We start from the raw sequence: 22,244 nt of genomic DNA, 5'->3' as shown, positions 1-22,244 counted from the left end.
TTCTCTCCATTCACAGTCATCTAATTCAAATTCTCATCTCCTCTTTCCTGTCTCCTAATTGCTTTCTATCTTGCCTCTCTCTGATCCAACCCCATCATCCATAGAACTTCCAACATATATAAGTAAGCTTCCTTTAATAGAGGTCTGACCATGTCACATCTTTACTCAAAAACCATCCATGACTCCCCATTGCTTCTAGGATGAGAAATTTTTTAGCCTCACATTTAAGACCCTCTAGAATCTGCCTTTCTGACCTTTGCATGCTACTTCCCTTCACTAACTTAATATTCCAGTGAAACTGGACGACTGTTTAGTCATCTAGATAGCTTTAACTTGATACTCTCTCCCATTTCTGTCCACTTGTACAATGTCTGAAATGGACCTACTCCTCTCTACCTCTCAAAATCTCTAGTTTTCTTCAAGACATCTCAAGTGGCACTTTGTCTGCAAAGCCTTCCTTGATTTCTATTGTTAGAGCTTTCTCCATCTCTTCAATTTTCCTTAAGTTCTGTATATTTGTGAATACATTGTGTCCCCTCAAAAGAATGTAAGTTTTTATTAGGCAGGGCAATAGATGGAGTCAGGAAGATCTGAGTTCAAATCCCACCTATCTGTGTCATCCTGAGCACACTGTACCTGTCTGCTGCTCCAGAACTCTATCCATAGGACACCTATCTGTTTCTTGCTACTGGATTTTACCTGTAGTAAACATAAAGCATTTTTTCTCATGAAAACTCTAAAGATTCATGTCATATACTGACATGACCAATTTAACCCAGGTCTATTTGGTCCAGTCAAGCCAGCCTCTGATTGTTTCTCACATGTGACACTCCATTGCCTATTTCCCTGTCTGCACAGGCTATCCCCTATGACTGGAGAGCTCTCCTATCTCTAAGGGCTTTATTTCTCAGCTCAAGTCCCCTCTGCATGAAGCCTTTCCTAGTCCCCCAAGCCGATAGGACATCCTATCTACCCTACTAAAACTTAAATATGCTTTATATGTATTCTGTATATATCTATATAGGTGCATGCTGTCTCCCACAGTAGGATGTAAGCTCCTTGAATTCTGGCACTACTTTGTACCCCTAGACCTAATGTGATCTTGCACATAGTAGGAGCTTATGCATGTGGGGAGAAAGAGGGGGTGGGAAGGAGGGAAGGAGGGAAGGAGGAAAGGAAGGAGGAAAGAAAAGATAGAAACACATGTATATGGCATACATAAGGGGAAATCTTGTGATTTCATCAGTACCTTCAACTTATTGATCTAGTGAGCTTATTAGAACACTGAGAAATTAAATAGGATCATGCTATTATGTCAGAAGCAAGACTTGAATGCAATATTTATTAGTTCTGAGGACATCTCTATTCACTGTCATACAACCTTCCATTTAGTATATATATATATATATATATATATATATACACACACACACACACACACACATACACATGAACTTTGATCCCAAATTTTAAAATTTGAACTTTAACTTGTAAGTCAGCTCAAATCGTTGCCTCTGCCACTTACTTTCTATGCCTGTTTCCTCAACTGAAAAATGAGAGGAATTGGAAGTGGCCTTGGTGACCTCTTATGGTATCTTCCAGGTTGGAATTTATGATTCGATAAATTCACTTAGCTTCTAGAAACCCCCAGGTTACTCTAAAATCATGTTATAATTACCGATCTGCATCAACAGAGGGAGGTTTCCACACTAAGAATTCCCTACAGCAATAGAACCATAGGTCTGGATAATCCTGCCCCAAACCCTCCACTACCAGCCTATCTTCTATCATTTCCCACTCTTGATGTTTACTTCCTATCTGGAATGTTCTCTCCCCTTTTCAAGTAGGTCAGAGGTTCTTCTTCACCTGAGGTCTATGAATTTGTGTTCTAAATATTTTGTTAAATGAATTTCAGCATAATTGGCTTCCTTTGTAATACTATGTGCAATTTTATGCATTTAAAAACATTAATCTGAGGGGTCCCTAGGCCACATCAGACTGTCAAAGGAGTCCATGAAAGGTCTAGACAAATAAAATCTTAATATGGGAGGGACCAGTTTAAGTATCATTTCTGCTAAGTACTTTGAGCCAAATCATTCCCTTTCTCTAACAAGTAAGCAGGATGTAGAAAATGGTAGTTCTCAAACTTTTTCAACTCAGGAACCCCAAAATCAATGAGACCAACGCAAAGAGCTTTCTTGTGGGTCTTATGTACTTATTTGTTATATGTTTAATATATTAATATCTACATTTGCCATACTAGAAATCAAAATGTCTGATCACAAAAGTTTTTACCTTATAGATCCCCTGAAGAGATCTTGGGGATTTGCAGACCATTTTGAGATTCAGGGTACAGAGCATGCATTCTAAAAGAATTAAATTATATGCTGCTATTTCTACCCTCTAGATAGGGAGTTGAAATGTATTGGTCAAAAGATGGCTAGACTGGGGGCCTAGAGATGGGAGGTCCTAGGTTCAAATATGACCTCAAGACACTTCCCAGCTGTGTGACCCTGGGCAAGTCACTTGACCCCCATTGCCTACCCTTACCACTCTTCTGCCTTGGAGCCAATACATGGTATTGACTCCAAGATGGAAGGTAAGAGTTAAAAAAAAAAAGATGGCTAGACTATAAGCTTGTTGAAAGTAGGGTCTCATCTCATGTTTCATTTTATCCCTCATTCAACAATACTTTATATGTCTTGACTCCAAAAAAGGTTAGTGTTTGGGTAAACAATGCCACAATAAAGGAAAGAAATAAGAAATAAGGTGTAGGAGAAATGGCTTGGGAACCAAAGAACCCAAGTTCAAGTCTCAATCCTGCTCATTAAATATATATATTTAACTTTGAGAAAATCACTCTATTTAATTTGTAAAATGAGTAAGTCCTGTATAGATGACCTCTAAGGTCTTTTCTAACTATGGCGGGGGAAGAGTAACTGTGTGTGTCTGTCTGTCTGTCTTTCAACCAAAACCAAATTTTTAAAGTCCATTTGCAACAGAAGTTGAAACAGGTCATTTCCTTTCTTAACCATCAAGCTTTCTTGCCCAACACACATCCATCAGCTTCTGTGACCTTTGTAAATGACCTCAGAGCATATCTTGAAGCCAGTTCTTTCACTTCCTCAGAGACCGAGTCAGGGAAGAAAAGAATTACAAATCCTAACTGAGGGAAGGCAGATTCTTCCGTTTTCCACAAACCTGTGGGCCTTGTATTCATGATTATCTTCCTTTCTGAAATACATGGAACACAGCGCAAAATTGGGGGGGGGGGGGAGGGTTAGAGGGGAGGCCAGTTTGATTAACAACTGGACTCGATTATTAAGGCCCAACCTCTATTTTTTATAGATGAGGAAAACTGAGGTCAAGATAAAGGAATTAACTTGCTTGAGACCACACAAAACATCTCAAGTTGTTGAATCAATTCGTCTGACCTTTTTGACCCAATCTGAGTTGGTTTTTTGCAGAACTACTGGAATCTGGACTTGCCATTTCCTTCTCCAGTTTTACAGATGAAGAAACTGAAGCAAGCAAGGTGAAATGTTTTGCCCAAGGTAACCCATCTAGTAAGTGTCAATCGAGGCCAGACTTGTAGGCCCAGTGCTCTATTTACTATGACACCTAGTAACTATAAAGTTAGAGGACCTGGGCTCAAATTCTGGTTCTTACACTTACTTCTTTAGTGAAGGACATTAAGCATCTGAGCCATGAGTTCAATCTTCAGTTACTTCCTAATTATGTGATCCTGGGCAAGTTGCACTCTCCCAGTCTCTTTCTTCACCCATAAAATGAGAATAATTGCAACTCAAGATTGTTGTGAGGATCAAATTATATAAACTTAAGTGCTTCACAAAGGGTAAACAGGAGTATTATGGCCTGCTGAGGAATATTTTTACTAAATAAAAATACAATAAAACATTGATCATGGTAATATGTGTGGTTTTCTGACACATGACCGGTGAGCTTGATACCACTGCTTAAGTTCCCTTCCAGTGATGATGACGACCTATGGGCTGGAAAAACTAACTCTTGCAAGGCTCTATAGCCCTAAGATGTCCCATTTTAGTCCTGATTATTCTCTTACTTCCTCTTTCTTTTTCTCTCAAAGAGAAAGGCTACCCTTGGCTTAGGAGTCCCTCTCAGACCTAAGGCTATTTTCTGTTTGCCACCTCTTCCATTATGGCAGGCTCAGGACCCAGCAGTACTTGTAAGACACATAAGACAAGCCATCTCCAAAGGGATGACCTGTTAGAAAGGAATGCTAGGAATGCAGACAAAACCTTAACAAAAGGAAGCAGCAAGAGAATCAGTGACACTGGAATTTTTTTTTTAAGTCATCATCTCTGTAGCCAATTCAAAGACTGGTGGATGTTTGCTTATGTCAACCACAGGACCACAGGGCTCGGGCACAAAGACCATATCCCCTAATTCCTTGTAAGAGCCAGTAATGAAATTAACCACCGACTCCAACTCTGTCATTGAAAGGGCTACCGCAGGATGCTTCATTCAGTCTGTAGCTCTCCTCCCTTTGAAACCATGGCAGTCTTTATGGCGGCAAAATGCAGGCCTTGGGTTACATTTTCTCTGAGAATTAAATATACTACAGAGCTAGCCAACTCCCTGCCACAGCAAAGGAACCACAGGGTGTCCCCACAAAGTGGCCTCCTGGTCTGCTCCTGCACCTTTTCTTTGTTTTTCTAACATTTTCCCGAAAAACCTAGGAGGAGAGGACGCCATGCTTTTTCAGCTACATGATTTTAATGGGTAAATGAATTCTTTCATTAGATAGCTTGCAAAAAAAAAAAAAGAGAGAGAGAGAGATGAGCAATATTATTGGCATCTCACCGAAACATAAATATATAAATTACACTTTTACACATTAAAAAAAAAACTTTTAGACATATACATTCATGGGCATAGCACTGTGAATGGTACCCAGCTGAGAGTAAGCACAGGTGGCCAACAGAACTCAAGTTGCCACTCTCCAGGAAGAGAGCACACCTCTCTGGGCATCTGGCTGGCATCCGGGCAAGGCTGAATGCTGACTTCATGCTGCCATTAACAGCCCGTTCCCAAAATTACTTTTCCATTGTTTGAAATGTGATGGAGCCGCCAGAGAGGGCAAGAGCAGGTCTAATCTTTTCCCCAAAATTTGAAAGGCTACAAAGGTTGGTTCCCCCTCAGCCTCTTCCCACCCACCCCCCTCCCCATCCTACCCCAACCTCTTAGTGTTTACATCTCAGAGCTTCAGTTCATTCACATTCAGAGGCATTCCATTCAGGCTAAAAGCCTTATCATAAAGACATGCTACTTTATAAGTTCCTCCTAAAAAACAAAAACATAAACAAAAACCCTTTACTTCACTAACACATACAACAGAGAGAAAGCTTCCATCTCTTAAGAGACATTTCATGTGAAATGTTGATAAACAAAATTAAAAGGAAAATGGCCACATGACCGAATCTACTTCTGGGTCTGAGGGAAGAAATTAGGCAGCTGAACCAGCCACCAAAGTACTCAGAAGAGTTAACTGTCTTCGTCTACCCAAGGCCATAAGCCGAAGAAAAGTGGAAAACCAAATCAGGCTTTTGCCTATACCCTCCAAGTAAGCCTGACTCAAGAGGGTTTTTTTTTAACCTTTTAAGTTAAATTCAGCCAAATAACCCCTCTGACTAAAGTTTTCACTTTCCCTCCCAATGGCTTTTGGCTTCAGATAGACAAGAGCCTCAGTCAACTAACCAAATGTTTGGTCTGTGTGACAATAAATGAACAGTTGGGCCAATTTCTTTCATCAAATCGAACTGACCAATGATTCTGGAATTTTAAGTATGACCACATCCTCTTGAATTTTCAAAGCAGTGGGTGGGGCCTGAAGCCAACTGGGTTCAGCTGAGCCCTCCAGAGAGGACCCAGTGGAATCCCCATGTGCCACTGGTAAAGGGGGTGGGGGGGAGCATATGCACCTCAACCAGCCTTCTACTGTAAGGCAAGCTGGGCTTGAGACAGATTTTTGAAGTTGGTTGGGCTATTCCACTAGAAAAATATGACCATAAAATGGGTATTTGGGGAGGGGGGGGATTCCTCTGGAGGTGGAGTTTTTTGTTTTGTTGGGGTGAGGGTTGGGGTTTCAGGAGAGGAAGGGAAAGGGGATGGTTTCAAGAAAACATAGCAGGATTTCTCAGGTATATAAAACTGTTAATTTTAGATAAAAATACAAACTTCACCTTTACAAAAAACACATTTTCTGTTGAATACACGCAAAGCATAACATCTTACCAAAAATAAAGAATTTTAAAGTTCTGTTCAAATATTGGCAGCAGGTCTACTTCTCTGCTGTGACAACATTGTACAATACAGATACAAGAAGAAGTTGTACATTTTCACCCAGCCAAACATGTCAAAATTAACTTTCTAGCTCATATATTGTAAAAAGAATGGCAAATTGCTAACACAGATATCACTGACTAGTCACCAACTGAAAAAAGCCTGGAAGGGAAGATTTGGCATGGATGTTTCTATGATTGGTTTACGCACATTATTTTACTGAAATGGCTTAAATTAAAAAGGGAGGGGGAGGAAGGAAAAAAATATAAACCCAGAAACATTTAGAAAATTATGCATAGGTAGGTATACCATGTTTATTTTAATACATCTCATTAGTTTGCATCCTGCTAGGAGAAATACCATCATACTGCCTGCCTTACTGTTACAGCAGCCTTTTTCATGTGTTATTGGTAAATGGAGTCCAAGAAATTAAAAAAAAAAAAAGCTAGGCAAAGAATAAAAAGAAAAGCTTAATAATCACTTTATGGTGTAAAAAAAATCCACTTAAGGCTCTCAAAAAGGTTTATGTAGACTTAAAACACTACGGAGCGAGGATGTATTGTGTCTATAGTGTTCACGTGGCATTGGATACATTCCTGGTTGTTGTTGGTTGTTGTTGTTTTCTGTTTGTGTGTGTGCCTGTAGTCCATCAGTGTCCATCCATCTTCATCAAGAAAACAGGCCCATTTCTTGACAAAAAGCACCTTTGACCACTCTTGACAGAAATCCATTGTTCATTTAGATTTTTGTCACATTTTTGTAGAACTTTTGGGTCTCGTCCATTCAGTCAACCTTTTATTTTATTTTTTTTTGTATGGGTTTTTGTAGGTTTTTTTCTTTTTTTTTTTGGACAAGGAAGCTTCTTATTGTTTCACCGAGTGCTACAATACTTGCTTTGATGTCACATTAAACAAATGTACATTGTCTCTTTGTTCTCATCAAGTGTTCTTTCAGACAGTTTTTCACAGAAGAGAACAAGTAGAGTATACTGTCAATGAAGCACCATACATAGAAGGTTCAGGAATGTAACAAACCATGTACATCCGTGTCCCAGAGAAGGTTTTCTAGCTTATTTTCACCTCACATCTGTTAAGAAAGAAAAAGGATACAATAACTTGAGGATCAAAAGAGTCACTACTTACTTATGATCGTCTTTTAATTTCCACATCATTAGCTTATCAAAAAAAGGTTCTAACAATTTGCCTAATTAAAAAAGTGCACAGAAGTTGGTTAATAGGATTCAGTGGCTTCTAAGAACTGTACAAATGAAACCCAAATCATTTCTCTGGTAAATTTCAGAATAAGGAGATCTAGACTCATCCCAACAGAACTTTAGCCATAGATGACAGTCATTGCACTTGGTCCTTCTGTCTTTTATGATGTAATAATCTCCAAAGTTCACAAAATTTTAAGATGCTATAACAATTCAAATAGAAGTGATTCCATTCAGAATCTTCCTAGAGCAATGAAAACTCTGTCCTGCTTTATGGGTTTCAAAAGCTCAAGATTCCACAACCCTTCTCCAACTCCATGTTTTAGAATTATAGAAGGGAAGTTTGAAGTCCCCTTAGAAACAGCCAGTAAGATAACCATTGTCAAGGAGGGCTGCTGAATCCTCTGCAGGAAAGGGCAGGGGAGCCAGAAAGAGGCCAAATATTTCAAGCTCCTTTCTTACTCCAAGATTCTGTGATTTAGGGCATTAAATCCAGGGGTCTTTTTTCTAAGGAGGTGTGGAAATCTCCCCAGGTCTAGAAAGATCTTTTCCAGACCTCCAACTTTTAAATAGCCTTGAAATAAAAACCAATTTCAATCTTGCAATTCATTCATGCATTGTTATAGGATGCTTTGACCCTCCAAATCAGTAAAACAGAGAAAACAAAAGCCAGAGGAATGATACTTCAGATCACAGAAGCTCAAGTATTAATTAGGGCCTGTACAAAGGCAAGAAAGGCAAAGAAATCAAGGGATGGAAGAGGCCAATGGTTCCGGGTAGCTTAAAGGGAAAACACCAGCAGGGCAGAATGATTAGAGCCAATCATATCTAATCTCTTTGCAGCTTTAAGGTAGCAAGTGTCAAGATTGGAAGAGTGATTCAGTTGGTGTGATAAAAGAGTTTGATTGAATTGTCCATTGTTGGTGGGATTACAGCATATCCAGTTTATAGGTCCTACCTGATTATCAAATAGCTCCAGTGGGCTTTAGGTTGGTTTTAACTTTTTTCTTTTCCGTTTTTTACCTGTTTCCCTAGGCCTTCCTGTTAACATAAGGGCAAGGAGGGTGAAAGGCCCTAAGGGAATGCTGTTTGCTTGAAAACTGAAGTAATAAATACTTGAGATGTTTATCTTTCTGAAAGAAAACTTGATAATCTTTTGCATTAAGGTACTTCCTTGTATTCTTTTTTTTTAACTGACTTCAGGAGTGTATTATAAAACCACGCACCTTTGTAAGCAAAGACTCACATGAAAACCTACATTTCAGCTGAGACTGAAAGCCTGAAGTTAAAAAACAGGCCCCTCATCCTTACCCCATCATCCTGAAAAAGCGAATTTCCATTCCATTTAAAAGGGGGAAAAGTCTTTCTACCTCAAACCCTTGTTTCAACCATATCTTTAGCTGTACTCTGTATAAAACTATATAACCTCCCCTCTATTCTACTTTCCTACCCTCCCCTCTTCACCACAAATAATCTTAAACTCAAAATTCTTCATGGGTTCATCTTTATGTTAAGATGCATCTGGCAAATATGCTCACAATTATATGCCATTCTTCATTTCCTCATTCCTGAGGATTCCCAATAATTTTGCTCCATCACCCCCTTCAACTCCTGCCCTCAGGAAACAAAGATGTGGAAGACATTCCCATTGAAAAAAGGTGGCCACTTACCAGTTTCTTCTTCTCGATAATCTGAATTAGAATTTGATGACATACAGGTGCATTCCAAATGCTCTTCTAACCTCACCAGAACTTCTTTTAATTTCGGTTTTTTCCTAACATATTCCACTTTTGCCACCTGTGCAATAAAAAGGCAAATAGCGATTGAGACCCACATTGATGCTTTTGTCTTCAGCAATCATGTACTGAAAAAGAATGAACTCTAAGATTGCAGAGCTATCTGGCTATGGAGTGCTAACCGGAACCCAGTTCTATTCAAGAACCAATTTCATTCATTTCCAAATGGAATCCAGTAAGATACATTCTGAGGCTTCCCAAGACCCTAGCTGCCTTCCAGCAAAATCCCCACCACTTTGAAAAAACAAATCAAGACCAAAAATATTCTAATTATGAAAAATATTTGAGACCTAGTTGGATTTGTTTGGGTGCGTATGCTTTAAGAAAAAGCAAGATACAATTGAATAGAAAACATTTGGTAATAAAAAGCAGGGGAAATCAGCAAAATGGAAGAAAGCATCTCATTGTAGGTAGTTCCCCAAATACATTATTTAACATTTCTGTGACTTGCATGTCATACCACATTCTTTTCATTTGCATCAGTCAGCCAATGAAAATAACTAAGAATGTTAGTATATTAGGGTTTGTTGACCTGGCCAAATACGTTAATAACCTACAGAGGGAAAGAAAAAAAAAATCAGGATTTCAGTTTTCCCAACATTTCCCTTCAGCTTGTTTTAAGAAATTTAGGCCAAAGACCCTGGCACATAATCCCAGCCTGATGAAATCAGTTCCCAAGAGGACTGAAACATCCTCCTAGAACAGGCAGGACCTTGGTTTGAAGATCTGGGCGAGCCTGTACTCATGGCATTTTGAGTCAATGCCGACCCCAAACTGAGATTCTCTATGTTTAGATCAGACAATTCCATGGAAGGTTCTGAATGAATGAATCAGCTTAATTGTCCCCAAGTGGCTGCAAGAAATGGAAATAAAACATTTAAGATTCCTATTACCCTTCAGGGACAGTGCTAAAATAAAATTATTTTCTTTGTCCCAAAGAAGTCGAGGTATAAAAAAATCCAGTGGAAGACTTTGGGGAATTATGGGATAAAAATCATATTGGCACATCATAGATTGTGGGCCAATGCCAGACAATTCAGCCATCTTAGTCTCCTGGGCTTTTAAACAGAGTCCATTTGTCTGGGTGCAATGTTGAATAGGGTCCTGCCGCAGTCACATTCCCAGGCTGGGAAAACCAGGCACCAAGATCAAACTAAATGAACTTCTGGAGAACACTTGCTATCTGGCAAAGCATTTCCTCATTCTAGTATAATTCCAAGCCATCTGTGAGATCATTCTCTCTCACAGGAAGAATTAAAGGCACTGAATTCCCCTCATTAAGGCATTTAAGGTCCTCTAATAGGCCCCTCCTTGTGCTAACCTCACCATATTTCCCCTAACCTGGTCCATGGATCAATTCCAAAGTAACTATGAACTTGGATAAGAAAAAAAGTGGCTTCTTTATTTTAAAGTGTGGTTTCCTTTGTAATCCTATACATTTTATTTTATGCATTTGAAAAATCATTTTGAGCAAGAGTTCAAAGGCTTAAACTAACGAAGGGTTCTGTGACATAGAAAAGAGAAAAAAAGAATCCCTACACTAAACAGAAATATAGTTGGTTAGTAGGAGAGGACAACTGGGATTCCTGTTGTAATCTAAAAAACTCTGAGATCCAGGTAGGCCTATCTCCGGTTCCTCATGGGTATGTATGCTCATTCCAAGCATTTACACCCTTCTAAAATACAAGACAGACAGAGAGAATCTGTTACATATCTTAAACTGGACCTTGTAACTTAAATCTAAGCTCAACATGTCCAAAATGGAACTCATTTTCCCCGCAAACCCTCCCTTCTTCATTTTTTTTAAAAAACCTTAGAATCAATACTATGTATTGGTTCTAAGGCAGAAGAGAGTTAGGGCTAAGTAATGGGCATTTAAGTGATTTTCCCAGGATCACCCAGTAAGAAATGTCTAAAGTCAAATTAGAACCCAGGACCCCAGGTTCTCTATCCACTGAGCTACCTAAAACTGCCTCCTTTCTCTAACTTCCCAATTACTATCAAAGGCACCATCATCATCCCAGGTTCACAATCAAGGCATCACCCTGAACTCCTCAGTCTCCCACCCCTCCATATCCATTCTGATGCCAAGGCCTGTCAGATTTTCCCTTCAAAACACCTCAAATACTCTTGGCACTGCCGCACCACCCTGGCAGGGCATAGATTCTCATCACCAAATGCTTCAACTGCTGGTCAGTCAACCTGCCACAAATCTCTCACCACTGCCATCCATCCTCTGTAAAGCCAACAGTTGTCAGTTTACTAACGCACAGATCTAACCATGTCATGTCTGCCCACTTCCCTTCCCACTCAAAAAACTCCAGTGGCTTTCTATCACACCCAGGATCAAATATGAAATCCTTATTTGGCATCTGATGCTCGTCATAACAGCCAATCCAACCTTTCCAATGTTCTTACATCTTACATATCCCACAAATTCTGTGATCCACTGACACAGTCTTCTTGCTGTTCCTCAAATCCAGATGTTCCATTCATTTCCACAAACCAGGAATTTTCATTGGCTGTCCCCTGTGCCTGGAATACTCTCTCTCCTCATCTCTACCTCTTGGATTCCCTAACTTCCATCAAGTTCCAGCTGAAATACCTCCTTGTACAGGAAGTCTTTTCTCATCCCCTTACATTCTATGGCCTCCCCTCTGTGGATTATCTCTCATTTATCCTGTATATAACTTGTTTGTACAGAGTTGCTTGTATATTGTCTCTCCCATTAGACTGTATCCCTTTCTCTGTATCCCCAGCATTTTAAATTATTATGTGAATTCCCAAATCTATGATCCTATGAATACCCACTGGACTTCTGTGGGTCAAAAGATCAAGTAAATGAAAAATGGGAAATAATCATAACTTCTGGTTCTCCCAATGCTTCCCCACCTTCTTTGTAGGGACAAACTGATGCCTGGATTTCTTTCAAAGAAAAAATTGTTCCAACATGTTAACAGAAAAAGGACACGATGACTGTCAAATGGGGACAATGCTTGCATTGTTCAAGAGAGTCCTTTGGGATTGGAATCACCTGGATGACCTATCTCTTTTACCTATCTATCTAGACTATTTCTCCTTGAGGATGTCTATCTATCCCACCTGTCTATCTAGACTAGTTCTCCTTGAGTACGTAGACAAAGGTAGAACAAGTTTCACCGTAACATCAAAATGTACACAAAGTAGACACACACACACACAAGTTATATTAATCGTTAACTCAAGAGATGGTGCAAAGGGCTTTCGAAGGAGACATGCGAAATAGTATTTGGCCATGTAATTTATTACCAAACATAATATGACCCTAAACTAAAGGTTTGGGAGTGGTAGTTGTTTTGTGTCCCATTTTGTTTGTGTCCTGTTTTGGAGATAGGAGTTACAAGGCAACCAAGCCCATTTTAATGAAATTTCTCTAAAAATAAACTTTCACATAGACACTCATTCATAAGGCATGTGGCCTTCGTCTACAATAAGGTTATTTTTTTTCTTCTGCTATATTTATATTTGCACTGTATTTCCTCAATGGGAAATTCTACCCAAAAGATCTTTATAAGCACTTGCCAACATCAGTCCATCAAACCTGAGAGCTGGCCCCCAAACAAATTAAAGGAATAAGGACGTGGCAGGAAAACTCCTCCTTCCTTTGAACCCAACCTAAAACTTGTTGTACTCATCTCTGCTCATTCAAATGGCCCTCGTAAAGCCCAAAGGTTGAAGAAAGAATAGAGAACATTTTAAGTAGGGTAATTGGCTAAGGGAGGAACTTCCTTAAATCTGTCCAAATCTTGGGTCCTCCACTGCCAAGGCCAATCTTGGCCCAGCCTATAGAAAGGTAAATCATGTCAATGACCCATTGGGATAAAAGCAGTAAAGAAACATTTTGAAAGTTTCCTAAAGTTGGAGCTCAGAGGGAGTGCCAGAGACTTGATAGGACAAAAAGGCATCATCCCCTTGCTCTAAAAAGCTACTTCTAGAGGGCATCTGGGTAGCTCAGTGGATTGAGAGCCAGGCCCAGAGATAGGAGGTCCTGGGTTCAAATCTGGCCTCAGACACTTTCCAACTGTGTGACCCTGGGCAAGTCACTTGCCTAGCCCTTACCACTCTTTTGACTTGGAACCAATGCATAGTATTGATTCCAAGACGGAAGGTGAGGGCTTAAAAAAATAATTTTAAAAATCCACTTCTAGAAATTCACCTTCCTCTTTTCTTGGAAAAAAGTAGGTGAATAAAGGTGTGGAATCTTTTCTATCTATTCAGTTGGCTGGTGTGTTGGTTGTTTTATTTCACTGCCTCCCCTTTGTTACTAAAAAAGGTTCACTGGGGAAGGGGTATGAAGGAGTATGTTCAGAAAGAAATCCTTCCTGGAGGAGGTTTCTAAAGACCTAAGTAAAGAAAAGGCCTTCATGTCCAGGACTCAGTAGAATCATAGACTTCCCCGAGTTGGAAGGAATCTTCAGAAAGTCTTTTATTCCAAATCTTTACCTGGCAAGATAAATCCGCTCCCACAGTCACCATATATTCCTGGGGCTTCTGCATGAACAACCTTTCCTGGGAAATGGGCAGTCAACTAGCATTAAGCACCTACTATTTGCCAGGTTGGGCAGCTAGGTGGTACAGTGGATAGTGTTGGGCCCAGAGGCATCTTCCAAGTTCAAATCTGGCCTCAGACACTCCCTAGCTGTGGTGTGATCCTGGGCAAATCACTTAACCCCATTTGCATCAGTTTCCTCTTCTGTAAAATGAGCTAGAGAAGGAAATGGCAAACCGCTCTAGTATTTTTGCCAACAAAACCAAAAATAGGGGTCACAAAGAGTCAATCAAACAGAACTGAAAATGACAATGCAATGTGCCAGACAGACACTGTACTAAGAGCTGGGTGGAAAAGCCACTGACTCAAGACTTCTAAAGAATCTCAGTCTAATTAGTGGAGACAATATATGGTGACAGAGAACTTACTATAGCACCAGGCGGTCCACTCTTGTTAAATTTCCCACTCAGGGTCCATTACTACCAAATCTATTTTCTACACTAGCACCCCTGTTGAACACCCAGGTGAATATGGGATAGTGGAAAAAACACAGAAAATCCAGATGCGAATCCTTTATTTGTGGCTTGTGCCACTTATTATCTGTGTGCCTTCAGGCAAATAGTTTCTTTTGGAAAATAGTTTTTCATTTTTTAAATGAAAAGGCTGGCCTGGATCAGTGGGATGCTGATAAGAGAACAGCGGCTCTCCTAAAAGAGGTGTGCAAGAGCACTCCTTTAAATTTAATCTACGTTGTTAACATTTTCTCCATCACTTTCTTAACTCTAGACAATCAATGAAATCATAAACCAAGCCTTGTGATTTTTTTTAACTTTTACTTTCTGTCTTATAATCAATACTAAGTATCGGTTCCAAGAGGGAGAAGAATGGTAAGGGCTAGGAGAAAAGGGTTACATTTGCGCAGGCTCTCACAGCTAGGGAGTGTCTGAGGTCAGATTTGAACCCAGAAACCTCCGGTCTCTAGACCTGGTTCTCCAACCACTGAGCCACCCAACTGCTCCCTAGAAAGTCACCTTAAACCCCATTGCCTAACCTTTACTGCTCTTCTATACCTGAGAACCAACACAAGGTACTGATTCTAAGATGGAAAGTAAGGGTTTAAAAAAAAAGAAGCTAAACAACAAGATTCTTGCCACATCAGTCCAATTTCACAGATAAACAAAAATGAGCATCATCATCATCATCATCATCATCAACCTGTATTTTGTAGTCTGAAACTTCATCCTTAATAGAACTAAGAACTAAATGATACACAGTAGATTAGGGAATGAGTAAACAAACTGTGCTACACTAACATAATGGAATATATTGCCAAATCAGAAGAATGAAGATGAAGGATTCAGAGAAACATGGAAAAACCAACATGAACTGATGCAGAGGGAAAAAATACACACAATAACAACACTGTGAAAGAGTTGAGAACTCACTGGAGAGAGGAGGGACTGACCAGATATGTGAAATATTGCAAAAGCCTTCAGAAATGGTTGTTTTTTGCTTTCTTATTTTTTTAAACCCTTACCTTCTGTATTGGTTCCAACCCAAAAGAGCAGGAAAGTCTAGGCAACAGTGATTAAGTGACTTGCCCAGGGTCTGGCCCTCAATCCACTGAGCCACCCAGTTGCCTCCCCTGACTCTTCCACCCCCCACCCCCAGTATTTATTTCTGATGTATTTTTTATAAGTGTGTCCCTCTGGGTGGCAGAGGGGAAAACATAGGTGACATAAAAAGAAAAGATCAATAAAAATATGTCTTCCTAAAACAAAACTATGGGGCTGCAGGTATAAAAAATAATAGCAAAAACCAATGAGCCAAGAAAGGGTCATTTTCTCTGATCAGCATCTTTTAAATATTCCAAGAATAAATATTTATTTTCTTCTATTGGCTCTTTGAATGCCCAATATCCCGAGCATTGTATGTTTTTCCCCTTTCCTTCTCAGCCTCAAGTCTCCACTCATTTATGAACATATTTTCCCCAACTTAGAAAATACAACCACCACCACCCCCTCCATACAAACTTACTGAAACCAGTCAGGGGAAACCTCAGAGCCCCAGCTCCCCCCATCACTGTCCCTTTTGTCAACACGGGGGCCAGGCTACTCTTTTTTTGCACTGCAAACAAAAGTGCTAGACTCAAGACAGAGAGGCAGCAGTGCCCAGGTTAAAAACCCATTTCCAAGGCTGTCAGATTTCCATATGAAAAGATTTAGAATTGGCTGGGTCACAGAAGAACACTCTGCTGGAAGGTCAGCAATGGGTCAAAGCAATATGTTGCCATCTCTTTTCGGAGCATCTGATTCTACTCCCAGAAGTCCTGATGGGCAAGACTGGAAAATGGAGGGGTCAACAGATTTTACCCCACATCCAAGAGCACATGACCTTCGCATTCTCACAGTACAACCTGCTCTAAAGGTCAGGAGTTACCGGCAGCAACAGTCTAAATACCAAAGGGGCCAAACATATTGGGCCACTCCACCAGAACCAGATTAAAACATAGTTGGGAAATATTTAACAAAAGCAATAAGAATACAATAGATCCTGGATCCCGCCAATATGTGGTTTCCCAAGTCTGTGCCAGCAGAGATCCTCACATTTGGTTTAATGCCCCTTCCCCTACCACCATCTGTTTCTGTTTTGCATGACACCACTCTGTAGGAAATAAAATTCTTCTCCTGAGTCCCATTAAAAAAAAATCTTGATATATAGGATTATGCAAGGAAACCAGAATATTGCACACTGATCTAACCAAGAAAGGCCATGAATTAATGTTTTAGAATTCTTCCTTCATTTGGTAACATATAGTAGAAAACCAAATATAATGTGGAATTGAAGACACTCATTTTTCAAGTTGGAGGAGCTCAGCTCACAAGAATTCTCTGCAATCACATCAGTATCTGCTTCAACTATAGACTCTAATCTAGGCTAAATTCAAAGCTCTTCTTTTCATTCCCAAGGCATCCTCTTTTCTTCCTATTCTTACCAAGCAAGGCCTTTTCCATAATCTGTCCTTCCACTCTCTTAGTGAGCCTGAGGCAAAACTCTTCCCTTCCTTCCTCTTTCCTTCCTCATAAAGGAATTCACAAGATCCTTTTAGCATTCTATAATTCTATTTATGCATACCTCATTCATATCTAGGTATCTGGCTTCTGGCCCACAACTTGGCCTGGATCAGGTCCTTCCTAACCTGTAGCCAGCTCTAAATCTCTTATACCTAGATGACTTGTAACATTATCTGCCTTGGCGTTTACAGACCCAGAGGCTTGCAGTGACTTCCCACCTTTAGCTGCTTATGCCCTGGCTTGTCATTTAAGTTGTACTAGACAAGAATGATTTGTCTTAACAGAAAAGCCCAAGAATCCCCCTAAGGTGAAAGACATTCCCAACCCCTTGCAGACCTGGGATCATGTTTAGGAACATCCAAGACTCAGTTTCTGGGTCCTCAAATCAAACTCTCAGAAGGCACCTTTGAAACACTTGCCAATGAAGAAGAATCCTACCTTTCCTCCCAATATATCCCCCAACTCTTTTTTCATGATTTCTGTACTACTAGGTAGCATTTTATATCCACTTCTCTGTTACTGGTTGATCACAAAATTGACTTTAACAGAATGATTTCAGAAAAACCTGGAAAGACTTCCATGAACAGATGCAAAGTGAAGTGAACAGAACCAGGAACATTGTACACAGTAACATCAATATTATATGATGAACAACTGTGAATGATCTAGTTATTCTTAGAAACACAGCAATCCAAGATGATACCAAAAGCTCATGATGAAAAATACCATCCAACTCCAGAGGAAGAAGTGATGGAGTCTAAATGCAGACCAAGACATGCTATAGTTCTCTTTCTTTCTTTTTTGGGGGATGGGAGAGGTCTAGAGAACTCTTCCACAAAATGACCAATATGGGAAAATATTTTACATGCTTTAACATGCAAAATTTGTATCAGATTGCTTACCATCTCAGGAAATGGGGAGGAGAAATTTGGGGAGGAAGGAGAGAATTTGGAACTTAAAACAAAAATTTTTAATGTAAAAAAAAATGTTAAAATAGCATAAAAATGGATGTTATTATTATGCATCAATGTTCTTTTTCACTGGACTTGCTCAATAAAACAGACTCAAATTACCCCAATAATAAGAGAGGTGACATAGAGAGAGCAGCCCACTAAGTAATCAGGAAACAGAGGTTGTAAATCCAAACTCTGCCTTGAACCAAATATGTAACTTTGGGGTTAAGTTCCTTCCTCAGTCAGGCCCTCACACCTTTCCACGTCTGTAAAATAGGTAATTGATTGAACTAGCTAATGTGTCTCTAAGATCCCTTCTGGCCCTAAAAGTCCCGAAGTGTTAAGTGCAAAATTGTGCATGGTGTTCAAAATATTCATACCTCCAATAAAGATACTCAATTATCATTTGCTATTTAGGTTCCACTCCTACACACTCCCCACCTACACTATCCCCATAATGATGAGGTTCAAATGAGCTTGCTCAGCAAAACCTCAGGTTAATTCTAATGCCAGGGCCCTCACCAAAGTTTCATTAGTTTACAATTCTGGAACTGATTGTAAAACAACTGCAAATTGTATTTGTTATATAGTTTGGCTCTTTGAAAGGGGGAAGGGAAGGGAAACTGGAGGAAATTTTGGAGATATTAAAAAGACATCAACAAAAATGTATTTAAAAAAGAAAAACTGTTGCTTTACTGGGTGCTTTCTCAGAAAATATTAAGAAGAATTAAGGACACTCTTGGACACACGCAAAGAACTTGCAGGAGTGTTTTTTAGACCTAAAAAAAAAAAACCTAAAAAATACATGTTTATCACTTGGTCCTTAATTCTAATCTTTAGGCCTTTATTGTCAAGCTCAGTAATACATATTTCAAGTTGATTATGTATTTAGCAATGATTATGTTCCCGCTATGTACCAAGTAGCAGAGATATCATTAGGAACCAGTCACATTTTGGGGGTCCCAGTGTTCTGAGGAAACTAAATGAGATCCTGAGGTTGGCTCTCCCTTACTTCTTCAGAAATGGCCACAGGAGATTACAGGTACAAATGGGTAGCAGTCATGAAATTGTAAGCTCTCATCTGAATGCCCATCCTTACCAACTGAATAAGTGAGGTGCTCTGTTGTATTTATTTGACTTTTGGCTTCGTAATAGTTTATGGCACACAAATGAAAGTCAATAGCTCCATATGCCATCAGCATATAACATAGATATGTAATTCTGAATGGATTTGAATGAAAATGTGGGACTCTTCTCAATGGGTACCCATCCTAGCCCTTCATCTGTGCAACAAGACCACACTTCGAAGACCTAAAGTCTATTCTTTCCACACCAGAACCCCTGTTGCAGGCAAGTCTGTCTTTTTCCATTGACATACTTCCTAATTGGTGAGTATCCCACATGGCCCACTATTTCCTGGCAGCCCAGAGATGCTTCCCCTTAAACCCCAGACATCTCTTCCCTCCCCATACTCCCTCCTTTAAGCAAGCACCCTCTACAAAAAACAGAAACAAAAAAAACTTTTTTTTCAAACACCAGAACCATATCAAATCATCACTACCTTTAATTCCGGAAAAGGTATGTCAATCTACCAACCAATGGCTCCATCACCAACTCAGTAATTTACAAACAAAGAATTCTATGGCCACAACTCGCCTGTTTATGCATTCTCTCTCCCAAGCTAGATCAGGAACTAGATCATTCATTATGTCTAATGTCTTCATCTCAGTGCTTGGCAAATAAATTTTGTCATTCATTCATTTACAGGTAAAAGCTAGAGAGACATGTTTACAGTGAATACGGTCTGTATCTTTTTTTAACATAATTAATAGTTATCAAGTTAACCCCAGACTCCAGGCTCAGCTCTTCTAAGAAGCCCAGAGAATGCTGTGGGTAGGAGCCCAATTTACTTTTTGGCCAATAGTAAATTGGCCAAAGTCCTGACTCTGAAGTCAGAGAACCTAAGTTCAAATCCTACATCTGCTGGTACTTACTGGGACAAAATCATTTAACCTCTATGAGCTCCAAGTTTCCTCAGCTGTAAAATGAAGGGGTTGGCTTGATATCCCTTCCAATTTTTTAAATCTATGATCTGATGATTTTATTGCTCCTCAATGATTGTGTCCACTCTCAGAGTGGAAAGGATTGTAGATGGAAATAAGGGGAATGGCAGTTAGGGGATAGTATTTAAATGAAGATCATTTCTCTTGTGCTGACAGGATAGCGTGAGGTGGAAAACTCAATGAACTAGGAGACCAGAATTATTATCCTAGATCAGTTATCATCTAGCTGTATTACATAGGATGTGGGCAAATAACTTCCTTTCTCTCTGGGTCTCAGTTTCCTCATCCATAAAACGAGAGAATGGGTAGGGTGGGGATTAGGTTCGATTTTCTCTAAAGGCTTTTTGAGTAGTTCTGTTAAGAGGTCTGAAATTATGGGTCACTGTCAACAATTAATAATAGAATCACAAACTAGGCCTCCTCACTTTCTTCCACCCAGTTCTCTGCCCTCTGCCCCTTGAGTCACTCTTAGCTGATCTAGCTGAAAAGATAGGCCAGCTCAGTAAAGGAACAAAGTAGCATGGGAAGGATTTCACAGAATTGTTTTTACATGCTCACTACTACATTTGCCCACTTGCAGCCTTTATGGCACAGAGGAATTCAGTGGCATTATCTTTATGACAGGCCAATTAAGGGAACAACATTATCAGGCTGTCCCAGCAACAAATGCTTGGATAGGAAGATCAAGTATGTGGTCATCAGAGGCATTGAAAGCTCAATTCCTTCTTTCATCAACTGCTCCCTACTTGGAAAGATTGGGGGTGGGGGTGAAAGACTATCAAAACCAGTCTTTCGGTCCTGTTGTGACCTGTGCAGGTGGAAAATTTGCCACACCTGAGCTACATTCCCAGCATCTTTTTAAGTTAGGTCCTCATTTTATGTAAGCCTGCTTGGGAAATAAATTTGGCTGAGACCCACACTGCGGGGCTCTTTTTTGGGGAGCTTGTGCTTTTGGTAAAGTGCTGCAGGTGTGTCTCTAGCTCTCTTTGCTCTGCTCACTTGACTGAAAGAATCCTTTTTCTTTTCCCTCTCTTTTGATTCATTATTAAAAGCCTATATATTTTTAAATACTAGGAGACCCCATTTGGGGTTTTCTTTGCAGAGATCGTAGAATGGTTTGCCATTTCCTTCTCCATTTTACAGATGAGGAAACTGAGGCAAACAGGGTTAATTAATTTGCCCAGGATCACATAGCTAAAAAGAGGTCAGATTTGAACTCAGAAAGATGAATCTTCCTGACTCTGAACCTGGCCCTCTATCCTAGTGCCATCTATAACTGCTTTATCACAGGGGTGGATGGGGATATGATTGGGGATGTAGACTCTAAACAATCACGCTAGTGCAAATATCAATAATATGGAACTAGGTCTTGATCAATGACACAAGTAAAACCCAGTGGAATTGTTCATTGGCTACAGGAGGGGGGTGGGAGAAGAGGAGGGAAAGAACATGAATCTTGTAACCATGGAAAAATATTCTAAATCAACTAAATAAAAATTTTCAAATATCTATGTGCCACCTAGCTTTCCTTATGATTACAGACTAGTTAGAATGTAATCTGAGAAAGGAAGGTACTAACAGGTAGATGGAAAAAGAAAAAAAAATCCAAAAGAAGGTATTATTTAAGCTAGGGAGAAAACCATGGAAATCAAAGAGGCAGAGCTGAGGGAGCAGAGCGTTCAAAGCTTGGGAGGCAGCCAATGCAAAGTGCCCAGCTCAGGCATGGGAGATGGAATGTCATATTCAAGGAAGCACATGAAGGCCAATGTAGCTAGATTTATGGAATGTGCAATGGAGAAGAAAGTCTAAGAAGGCTGTGACTGCAGAGATTCTGTTCCCAAACCTTCATTTAATAAAAAAGGAAACTTTGAGGCCTAGATATCACTGAACTCTGTCACTCAGGGCAAGTCACTTCTCTTAGGGTCTCACAACCTACAAGATAAGATGGTAGTTGGGATTCAAAATAATCTGGCTACCCAGTGAAGGAAGCCACCTCCAATTTGAGGAAAGATCTTTTTTGACCTTCATGTGTCATATTCTACCATTGGAGATTCCTGGGAAAAATAATAACAATAATGATGATGATGACATCAATTATCATTAACTCAATCATCATCATTATCTAATTTAGATGGAGAACTAATAATATTAGTGCTTTATGTAAAACTCCATTGATTCTCACGACAACCCGGAGAAAGGGGACACTATTATCCTCATTTTATAGATGAGAAAACTGAGATTACATGTCCAAGATCTGGGTATCTGAGGCAAGATTTAACCTTATTCCAAAGCC

General features: G+C 39.8%; 1 protein-coding gene across 2 annotated transcripts in view; it reads right to left on the bottom strand.

Annotated features, from left to right (window-relative positions):
• Positions 1-6,613: 6,613 nt before the first annotated feature.
• Positions 6,614-22,244, bottom strand: part of PDGFA (platelet derived growth factor subunit A) — a 40,433-nt gene continuing 24,802 nt past the window's right edge. The window contains exons 5-7 of one of the 2 annotated variants that reach the window (XM_001367261.5): positions 9,208-9,334; positions 8,496-8,578; positions 6,614-7,410 (exon numbers count right to left, since the gene is read on the bottom strand). In XM_001367261.5, coding sequence (XP_001367298.1) covers positions 8,523-8,578; positions 9,208-9,334 — 183 coding nt within the window. In that variant the 3' untranslated portion in view covers positions 6,614-7,410; positions 8,496-8,522. The remainder of the gene's footprint in view (positions 7,411-8,495; positions 8,579-9,207; positions 9,335-22,244) is intronic. The other variant, XM_016423903.2, reaches the window with a different exon arrangement.

This window comes from Monodelphis domestica, chromosome 7, assembly GCF_027887165.1.
Source record: "Monodelphis domestica isolate mMonDom1 chromosome 7, mMonDom1.pri, whole genome shotgun sequence".
Lineage (NCBI taxonomy): Eukaryota > Metazoa > Chordata > Mammalia > Didelphimorphia > Didelphidae > Monodelphis > Monodelphis domestica.
This window is presented reverse-complemented; position numbering and strand designations above follow the sequence as displayed.